This window comes from Mytilus trossulus, chromosome 8, assembly GCF_036588685.1.
Source record: "Mytilus trossulus isolate FHL-02 chromosome 8, PNRI_Mtr1.1.1.hap1, whole genome shotgun sequence".
Taxonomy (NCBI): Eukaryota; Metazoa; Mollusca; class Bivalvia; order Mytilida; family Mytilidae; genus Mytilus; species Mytilus trossulus.
The window spans coordinates 18,472,375-18,483,756 of record NC_086380.1 but is presented as its reverse complement, the minus strand read 5'-3'; the positions used below and the strand labels follow the sequence as shown (position 1 = coordinate 18,483,756).

General features: G+C 33.0%; 1 protein-coding gene across 1 annotated transcript; it reads right to left on the bottom strand.

Annotated features, from left to right (window-relative positions):
- Positions 1–8,036: 8,036 nt before the first annotated feature.
- LOC134681702 (uncharacterized) lies at positions 8,037–10,414 on the bottom strand. Its single transcript, XM_063541343.1, has 2 exons — positions 9,963–10,414; positions 8,037–9,477 (listed from the first exon to the last, which is right to left on the bottom strand). Exons 1-2 carry the CDS (start codon positions 10,391–10,393, stop codon positions 9,090–9,092), a joined length of 819 nt encoding a protein of 272 aa, XP_063397413.1. The 5' UTR covers positions 10,394–10,414; the 3' UTR covers positions 8,037–9,089.
- Positions 10,415–11,382: the final 968 nt, after the last annotated feature.

The following is an 11,382-nucleotide window of genomic DNA, read 5'->3' as shown; positions in this document are numbered from 1 at the left end:
TGTACCATGTCAACTTGCAATTGTACCACTAAACGTCAACTGGTACCAGCCTTTACTATCAACTAAAACAAATGCAATGATTGCGAACCTATACCACGACAGACTAACAATTGAAAATATACATTGATATATGCCTTGCTCTTGAAAACCTTGATAAAATATTAATTAATATACCTTGATAATCAATTAAATAAACATAAATGTAGAAAATACGAATGTTTAATGTTTTTTCTTTCAAATCTTAAAACAAATGTGAAGCAACACCGCCAGTTTTCATGGTTAATTGGCTACAGCGCTACAGTTCTTTGAATTTTTATGGGACTTATTTATTATGTCTAGGTATTGAAACCTCATCGTGTTCTATTTTGCATAGCATAACCAATCTTTGATATTTTTCTCTGTCAGAGAGGCTGTGCCATTCAATGTTAAACGCTTGAGGTGTTTCTGTTTTTGTACAAAACGCGCAGTCCTGCTTTAAACTTTTTCAATGCTGTCCATGTCTTGTTGAAAGTATTGATTCCAAACATAGCAAGCCTTGATCCAAGAGCTGACCCCTGTGAAACCTCTGACTTCACTGTAACATTGTCATATATCCACCTCCAGAACTACTGTCTGTTTATGATTGCTTAAAAAAATGTATCCAGAAATTTAATTCCATTGTATCTTGTAACGGTGAACTTAATTAATTTGAAATTGTAAAACGATATCGAATGCTTTACAGGAATACATGACCAAAATGTCGTTTTTTTACTGTGAAATGTTACATTCAAGTAGTTATAATTCACAAGATCGACCTCTGTGAAATCCCTGTTGTAGGGGGTTATTTAAGTTGATGTGATGATCTGCATGTTTCATGATGTGTTTAACTACTATGTGTTCTAAAAGTTTGCAACAAATATATGTATGAGTGATATTGGGTGGTAGTTTTCGTGGTTATATGTTTGGCCTTTTTTTTTTATACAGGAGGGACATGGCCTGATTACTCAAAGATAATGATTTGTATTGGTGCAATTCATGTGAGTGTTCTATTAAAAATTTTGGTTTAATTTCACCTGGTCCGCCTGCTTTGCTAGGATTTTGGTTGTTTAACAGTTTTTGTATACCTCCTGTTTTTATGATTAATTTTGATATGGGTGGAGAAAAAGAATTTATGATATTGCTTTGCCATCTTGTATATGGGGATATTAAGATACACATGCATGCCATTAATAACTACACAGGTGGCTTGATTCGTATGCGTCATAGCAGTGTTAATGTCTTTTATCGAAATTGAATACTCGTTCACATTTGGAATATTGTCATCATTGTCAACATGTGCATGATGTAAAACATGTGACTTACAGGTATGTGATAGAGCTGTACCGGTGCTCTGGATTTGGGCTTTGTGGGGGTATGGACCGATGAATAATTAGCTTCTGTCCCTAGTGCTGGCCTACGGTTAGGATGATGGATTGAAGAGCAATGTTAGTGTGCAACTGTGATATTTCAGTGAAAAGTGTAAAAACAAATGATGATGGATCAGTCTTCGGACTGTTTATGTTAATATCGGAAGTCAATGGAAACACAATAAGGAACAACAAATCATGAGACAATTTTGGCCGTAAATTTTCGAGGTTCCTTACATATTCTACTAGTGGTCAATATGTTTCTTTTTTTTTTGCAAGACTGAGGTATCAAGTCACTACTAAAAATACTTCTTCTAAATGTTCTGCACAGTAAAATTTGGGAAAATATAACAACGACATTAGAGAAATTTTCTCTGAGCTAAGAACATCTGACTTAGACTTGATGCATGCGCCGCCTCATAAAATTAAAGTTTCAACCAATCATTTGCTGAGAAAAGATATTTCACTAGTGAGGGGACATATTTCTCTCACACCGATAAAAAAATGTGAAAATAGAATAACAATTAGAGAAACATAAGTCTTCCATTATCCGGGTTTTAAATACTTTTACAGTTCTTTCTGATAGGTAGCATTACATGACTTCCATCATCAGTGATTTTCAATACTTTCATAGCCCTATTTTATGAGGAGAATCGTGCGCCTTTCGTCGTCAATGTTTTTCAATACTTTGACTTTGTCCGATAAGGACCAACACATTACTTTCATCATCAATGCTTTTCAATACTTTGACAGCGTCCTTCTTATGATGAGAAACATACGTCTTTCATCATCAGTGTTTTTCAATACTTTGACAGCCTTTTCCAAGGAGAAGAAACATACGTCTCTCATCATCAGAGTTTTTCAATACTTTGACCAATTTTTCTTATGAGAAGAAACATACATCTTTCATCATCAGTGTTTTCCGATACTTTTACCATTCTATCTTATGAGAAGAAACACACGTCTTTCGTCAGCAGAGTTTTTCAATTCTTTGACCGCTCTTTCTTAAGAGAAGAAACTTACGCCTCTAATTATCCGAGTTTTTCAATATTGTTACAACCCTTTCTGATGAAAAGTAACATACGACTTTCATCATCAGTGTTTTTCAATACTGTTACAGCCCTATCTGATGAAAAGAAACATACGACTTTCATCACCAGTGTTTTTCAATACTGTTACAGCCCTATCTGATGAAAAGAAACATACGACTTTCATCATCAGTGTTTTTCAATACTGTTACAGTCCTATCTGATGAAAAGAAACATACGACTTTCATCATCAGGGTTTTTCAATACAGTTACAGACCTATCTGATGAAAAGAAACATACGACTTTCATCACTAGTGTTTTTTAATACTGTCACAGCCCTATCTGATGAAAAGAAACATACGACTTTCATCATCAGTGTTTTTCAATACTGTTACAGACATATCTGATGAAAAGAAACATACGACTTTCGTCATCAGTGTTTTTCAGTACTTTTACAGACCTATCTGATGAAAAGAAAAATACGACTTTCATCATCAGTGTTTTTCAATACTGTAACAGCCCTATCTGATGAAAAGAAACCTACGTCTTTCATCATCAGTGTTTATCAATACCTTTACAGCCCTATCTGATGAAAAGAAACATACGACTTTCATCATCAGTGTTTTTCAATACTGTTACAGCCCTATCTGGTGAAACAAAACTTACGACTTTCATCATCAGTGTTTTTCAATACTGTTAAAGACCTATCTGATGAAAAGAAACATACGTCTTTCGTCATCAGTGTTTTTCAGAACTTTTACAGACCTATCTGATGAAAAGAAACATACGTCTTTCGTCATCAGTGTTTTTCAGTACTTTTACAGACCTATCTGATGAAAAGAAACATACGACTTTCATCATCAGTGTTTTTCAATACTGTTACAGACCTATCTGATGAAAAGAAACATACGACTTTCATCATCAGTGTTTTTCTATACTGTTACAGACCTATCTGATGAAAAGAAACATACGTCTTTCATCATCAGTGTTTTTTAATACTGTTACAGCCCTATCTGATGAAAAGAAACATACGACTTTCATCATCAGTGTTTTTCAATACTGTTACAGACCTATCTGATGAAAAGAAACATACGACTTTCATCATCAGTGTTTTACAATACTGTTACAGACCTATCTGATGAAAAGAAACATACGACTTTCATCATCAGTGTTTTACAATACTGTTACAGACCTATCTGATGAAAAGAAACATACGACTTTCATCATCAGTGTTTTTCAATACTGTTACAGACCTATCTGATGAAAAGAAACATACGACTTTCATCATCAGTGTTTTACAATACTGTTACAGACCTATCTGATGAAAAGAAACATACGTCTTTCATCATCAGTGTTTTTTAATACTGTTACAGCCCTATCTGATGAAAAGAAACATACGACTTTCATCATCAGTGTTTTTCAATACTGTTACAGCCCTATCTGATGAAAAGAAACATACGACTTTCATCATCAGTGTTTTTCAATACTGTTACAGACCTATCTGATGAAAAGAAACATACGACTTTCATCACCAGTGTTTTTTCAATACTGTTACAGCCCTATCTGATGAAAAGAAACATACGACTTTCATCACCAGTGTTTTTCAATACTGTTACAGCCCTATCTGATGAAAAGAAACATACGACTTTCATCATCAGTGTTTTTCAATACTGTTACAGACCTATTTGATGAAATGAAACATACGACTTTCATCATCAGTGTTTTTCAATACTGTTACAGACCTATCTGATGAAAAGAAACATTCGACTTTCATCGTCAGTGTTTTACAATACTGTTACAGACCTATCTGATTAAAAGAAACATACGACTTTCATCATCAGTGTTTTTTAATACTGTTACAGACCTATCTGATGAAAAGAAACATACGACTTTCATCATCAGTGTTTTTCAATACTGTTACAGCCATATCTGATGAAAAGAAACATACGACTTTCATCATCAGTGTTTTTCAATACTGTTACAGACCTATCTGATGAAAAGAAACATACGACTTTCATCATCAGTGTTTTTCAATACTGTTACAGCCATATCTGATGAAAAGAAACATACGACTTTCATCACCAGTGTTTTTCAATACTGTTACAGCCCTATCTGATGAAAAGAAACATACGACTTTCATCACCAGTGTTTTTCAATACTGTTACAGCCCTATCTGATGAAAAGAAACATACGACTTTCATCATCAGTGTTTTTCAATACTGTTACAGACCTATTTGATGAAATGAAACATACGACTTTCATCATCAGTGTTTTTCAATACTGTTACAGACCTATCTGATGAAAAGAAACATTCGACTTTCATCGTCAGTGTTTTACAATACTGTTACAGACCTATCTGATTAAAAGAAACATTCGACTTTCATCGTCAGTGTTTTACAATACTGTTACAGACCTATCTGATTAAAAGAAACATACGACTTTCATCATCAGTGTTTTTTAATACTGTTACAGCCATATCTGATGAAAAAAAAAACATTTCGTTATCAGTGTAACGCAATACTTTTACAGCCTTGTCTGATGGAGGGAACAAACGCCTTTAATTATCAAATGCTTCGATATCTAGGTTGTTATATTTTTAAGAGCCAGTCTGCCAGAAAACCATGCAATAGGCTCCAAATGCAATGTTATCATATTGACCTGAAATTTTGCATACATGATACCTTCATAACAATAACTCTTTGTGCAAAATATTTTATAAAAATATTTAATGGTTGTCTCTGTATGAAGCGCCATCTATAAATAGCCGTTTTTGGTCAAAATAAAGCAGAAAATTAGGCAATTTCAGCAATTTCAGCTGAAAAATATCAGTTTTTATCATCATGTAACTGTTTAATAGGTAAGATAATGTTGTAATACTGTATTGAAACTGTCAAAATATGTTAATACCTGAGGTAAAAAAAAATTCCTATATTTGCGAATTCTGGTCTATATATCTATATATTTAGAAAATAGCCAAAAAGGTGAAATTTTCAAATTTTTAAAAGTGTATATTTTCTAAAGTGGGAAAAATATTTGAATGCCATTCGATTTTTCTTGAACCCTGATCATATATCTACAAAATATAAAAAATCCAATTTTGGCAAATGATCATAGTGCTGATGTGAATATAATTAGTTTTTCAGGATTTGTGGTTTTTCAGGAATTACCTTATATTATGGTACATCTATTCAAATCTGTCATTACCCCTCCACCCGCCCCCCTTATGGATCATTGTGGGAAATAAATGCATTACACACAACTACAATATTTAGTCAGTATCTCATATAACTTCACATCAAACCCTTTAGTGGTTTAGCATGAGTTGCAAGTTGCAGGGAGTTACATTACACTGCTACTGATTTTCTCCTTTTTGGTCCAAAGTTCCCCGATTTACCCTAAATGGATGAAAAAAAATACATGATGCACACCTTCACTTTACCCTCACAAGAAATAAAGTTATGTTAAAATCCATTCAGTTCTTTAAGAAGAGTTGTGGATTATAGATAAATAACGAACAAACAAACTGACAGACAACAAACATGTTTTTAACACCCCAAAGTATTGCTCTTATCAATATTCCCTAATGAATATCTAGAAAACTCGCCAGGAGCTATATCTTAATTGAAAGGAAGTGACATGTTGTATAGATTCATGCCAAAAAATACCCTAACCCTAACCCTAAAATTCCAGCAAATGAAAGAGCTTTTATTGTTGTTCTTCATCCAAAAGTTACATTGAGGTCTACAACATGGACTTAAACCTCACATCTCACTACTAGTTTTAAATGACCCCTAGAATTGGTTTATTTCATCCAGATTTCAACTGTCAGATCTTTTGGAAAATAAAACATGTTTCAATCATTTTTTATTTTATAATAATTCAAAATATCAAGGCATAATACTGGAAAGTAAAACAATAATACGATGACAGTGTGATTTTTTCATACAAGTTTCCACATAGAATTTTATAAGCATATGCATATCACAGGCATTTATTGGCAGATTTTAAGAATGTAGACAAAAGTAGAATACAAGTGTACTGGTTAACAAATTTTTAACAGATTTTTTATACAAACATGCAGCTTGGACTTCAAAAACTCCCTTCATTCATATATCGAAAATTTCCAAAAATCGTAACACTTATATATATTTGAATGCAAAATCATTCTCAATTATCACATACACAATTTTGACTGATCTTCAGCTGATCTAAAGGTTTAACAGCATATATACAGATATTTAATCAAAAGATGAAAATTACTGACCCAATCACAATTTACGTTGGTGAAAATGTAACCAATAGATATATATATATATATTATAACATATAAATGTAAAAAAACATGAGGAACACCTGAGCCTGTATTGCTCTTCTGGCGAAGAAAAAACCCACCAGCTTGCTAATGAGAACTTTTATATGTTCATACTTTACTTAGTTTTTGTGTTGCAGATAATTTTTGCAATTTACTTGTTTGACCTACATGTAGTTTTTTTAGACAACAAATCTGTAAACAAACAGTAAAAATCTAAATTTCACGGGAATTGACCTCAAAATGGATTGTCATAGTAGATATATCTTCTCATGTTGATTTTATTTTTTGGCATACCAAAACAGGTTGACAGATTACTCTTTAATTTTCAGGGTAGATACATCTTGTTATGCTGATCTCTTTTTGCTATCAATACTTCTAACCATAACAGCCACTTCAGCAACTGCTAAAATTTCCACCCCCCCCCCCCCAAAAAAAAAAAATCAATAAATTGGCAAAGGGCCTTCATATTTACAATGTACAAGTTACACTACACTGCACTGTTTCTGCAACAAGAATGAAAGTTAAGTTGAAATGGCTGCCATAATATCTGTTGCTAAGTCCTCAGAAATAGCATGAACATCAGCACTGTCCATTTCTGCCAAGGTGTTTTGCAAATCCTCATCATCAACTTCATTCAAATTCTCTATTTTAACAAGAGATGACTTTGTTGGCTCTTTAGATCCAAGTTTTACAAAGTTTGCAAATAAACTCCTCACTTGAGATGTGGTTAACCACTCATCAGTGTTAAATTTCTTTGTTCCATCATCGTTTCTTAATAGCTTCAAGTTGCTACAGATTTGATCAAAATTTGGTCTTTTTCCTGTAGCACTGCATTCCATATATATCTCATGCAAAAATTCCTTAACCTTAGCACTAAAGCGTTTCAATGGCTTAGAAATCTTAAGGGCCCAGCCTTCTGCAATATCTAAATTAGTTGTCATAACCGATTGTAGCAAAACCTTGTGCTCATGATCCACAGCTACACATGTCTCTCCCCAAAGAAGCTTCACTTTGTCATAACTATTTTCTTTGTTTGCATATAAATGCTTGCCTATGCATATATGTTGTTCTAAGAAGTGAGGTTTTGTGTAAACCTTTGTGCAATTTTGTTCTGGACAAGCAAATAAAGCTTCATTATCTGAATTATCAGAATTCCCTGCCATAACATTTGGTACATGTATTGGAAAATCGTCAGTTTCTGTTGTTACATCAGTGTTTTCAATGTTATATTTGTAATTTGTAACAGAGCCTGGCATGAATAACCATATTATCATAATTTATACTGAACAGTCAAATGGCATTTACCCTATATTTAACATTGATATACAGTACTGACCTTATATCTCCTTGTTTATGATATTGACAATGTGTTTTCATAAGGTTTTAACAATGACGTCAATGAAGAATAGAATTTCACAGAACTTTTTTTAATTGTCTGCTTTAAATTGAAAATTTATGCAATCGTATCAAGCAGTGCCCTGAGGAGCATTTTATTATTTATTTGCTGTTCAGTTCCAGTGGCATTTTTCACAAAAATAAAAACATCTTGATAATTTCAAAATTTACAGTTGAATACATAGGTCGAATTGACAAAGTTTGCATCGCCTTGTATTGACAACACAAATATAAATTTAGAGTGTTTTCATTGCTACACTAACTGCCCAAATTTGAACTCTGTCTATTTGTTGTAGTTCTCAGCATTGTGTGTTTAATAAAATTTAAATGACAAAAACTTAAGTTAGAGTGCAGAAACTGAAAATTTGTAATTTTCTAAGTTAAAAAGAGGCATAACTCTTGAATGGTAAATGGCTCACTACCAAAATTTAGAACTCTGTCTGTTTGTTGTGGTTATTAGCCATGTTAGCATTGTGTGTAAGTTTCATAAACTATGGTTGAGAAAAACTTGTAGTAGGAGTGTGGAGAAGAAGAAAAATTGCAATTTTCCAAGTTATTAAGTGGCATAACTCTAGAAGGTAAGTGACTCTGCGCCCAAATTTGAACTTTGGTTCTCAGAATTGTGTATGAGATACAAAAAGCTAAAGTAAATGGTAGGGAGAAAAGGAAAAATGAATAACAGATGGATGGATGGATGGACAGTCAAGTGTAAAACTTAATCCCCGCATTGCCTACTGCAGGGTATAAAAGGTATTACAATTCATTTCATTGATAAATATACCACATAGAATTAGTAAGGAATGTACAGTAAATTCAGAAATTATTGCATGGTTTTTATTAGTACTGTGACTTGATATCAATAGCAAGATAATAAGATCTGGCATTCTGATATCTGATGCATATATATCTGTATTTAGCTTTTCTTGAATAGCAATAATTAAATTTCCATTTTTGTTCATTCTTCAATAATCACAATAATAATTGCATGCAATAATTTCTGAATATATATACATGAATTAAAGCAACATTGTTTGACCTTCCTCTTTTTAGCGAGAAAATAGCAGAAAAATTAATATAGCATACCTCAAATCCTTTTAATAATTCATGATCTTTAAACTGGTCACTGGACATAAAATAACCTTTGCCAATACTATAAGCCTTTCTAAAGGTGACACCATTTGCCTCAAAGGTTATGTTGTTCATTTGACTAACATTTGGAATTTTTGTCTTCATCTTAACCTCTTCCCTCATGTCCACAGATACAACTGATGCTATCACTCCTTTTATTCCTCCATTTGAATAAATGGCAGTCAACATATCATATGGGGTAACTACATCATGCCCTTCATGTGAATACCTACAAGATAACATACTGTACTGATGAAGTAAGCATTTATATTAATATGTGTAAGTTCTCCATATTGAATCAAATATCCACCAATTATTAACTGGAAAAACAAATTAGTGCACTGTTGAAAATGTAGGGTAAATTAATTTGCTGGTTTTATTATATAATATTTGAATTAAAAAAAAAAACCAGTTTGATGTTAATGATTTTTATTGCCCTACCTCCGATAGTAGAGGGGCATTATGTTTTCTAGTCAGCGCATCTGTCTATCTGTCCCGCTTCAGGTAAAGTTTTGCCTGTCACAAGTCAGGAGCCTCTGATTCAGTGTTGTCATTTGTTGCTGTTTATCGTATATGTTTTTTTCCTTCATAGTTGAAGGCAGTATGGTGACCTAAAGTTGTTAACTTCTACTTCATTCAGTCTCTGATGGAGAGTTGTCTCATTGGCATTCATTATAACATCTTCTTATTTTTATATACATGATATATATGTACCTTATTATGTGCATCTTGCAGTGAGCTGTTTTGGCATCACATATATCTTTTCCAGCCTGAGGTTCACTGAAGTTGTACTCCATAACTGTAATTGGTGACAAGGTGTTTAAATGTTTTAAATATGCAATAAGTCCGGTAGAGTGGTAGCATCCAGCATTGTCACTTTTCAGGAAAACCTGTTTGAGACCGACATCAATACTAGACAATTGTTTTAACAAGTCTGTAAGAATATGGGCTACTGAAAACCATCCCTGTGTACCAAGTTCCATGATGTGAATATATGTATTTGCATCATACTTGTTCTCAGTATTTTCAGTATTTCTTGCCAAAGTAATGACAGATGATACATGCCAACCGATTCCTTTTTTCCCGAAGAAATCACTTTGAGCTTCACGATGTTTCAAAGGTAAAAATTTCATGGCCCAGTCCATGACGACTAATGCTTGATAGGGCTTCAGTTGATCAAGAATGTCATGCTTTGCTTGGTCCTGGTGTACAGTTCTTACACAATGGGCCTTCCATGCAAGTATACTGGTCCTTGATCTATCAATTTCATGTACAATTTCTTCAGATACATCCTGTGGAATAGTGGAATGTGATTGCAAGTTCTGGTATGATTCACTTAGTTCATTTAGTGATTTTTCCACTACTTCACATTCTTCACAATCTGTACAGTGTTCATGGTCACATTTCTTTTGGAATACAACAGATTTGGGGTCACTCAAACTATATACTGTGCAGTGATCTATGCATGGCGATTGCACTTTTAGGTGACCTTTAATTTCAAACTTTAGGTGTTGATTCAAGGATGCCATAAGATTGTTTAACTGATCTACTTTTTCTCCAGGTAATCCAAACATTTGTAGCTTTGAAACAATACCTGTTAAAACATCCACCGCTTTCATACCTTCTGCAGTAATGTTGTCCAGACCATGTAAATTTTTCTTTTGTGAAGAAATGCAAACATTTAATATGTTGAACAAAGTTGATCTACTGAATGTCTCAAAATTTTGATCCTCACAAAATGCAAGATAAGTTTTAATTAGTCTTGCAGAAATAATAAAATATCATTTTGAGCTGTTTTGTTTGTAATGACTAGTCTATTGTATGTGCAATATATAATAATGATGATTAAGACAACAGTTGCATATGGATCCTTGTAGATTGATGTTAAATTTGATAAAGTCATCTTTAACATAAACTATCGATTATAAATACATTTCTCGTTTGAGGGAAACTAGTGTGATAATCTCTCAAATCACCTACTGAATGAAATACGATTAACATTAGAAAGAGGTGATTGAATAAATATTTGATATAATACTGCTTTCCAAAAGTGGATATACATTAAAATAATTTTTTTTTTTATAAAACACACTGACTACTGTTGTGATCAAAGCACAAACAACCTATTAAAGGA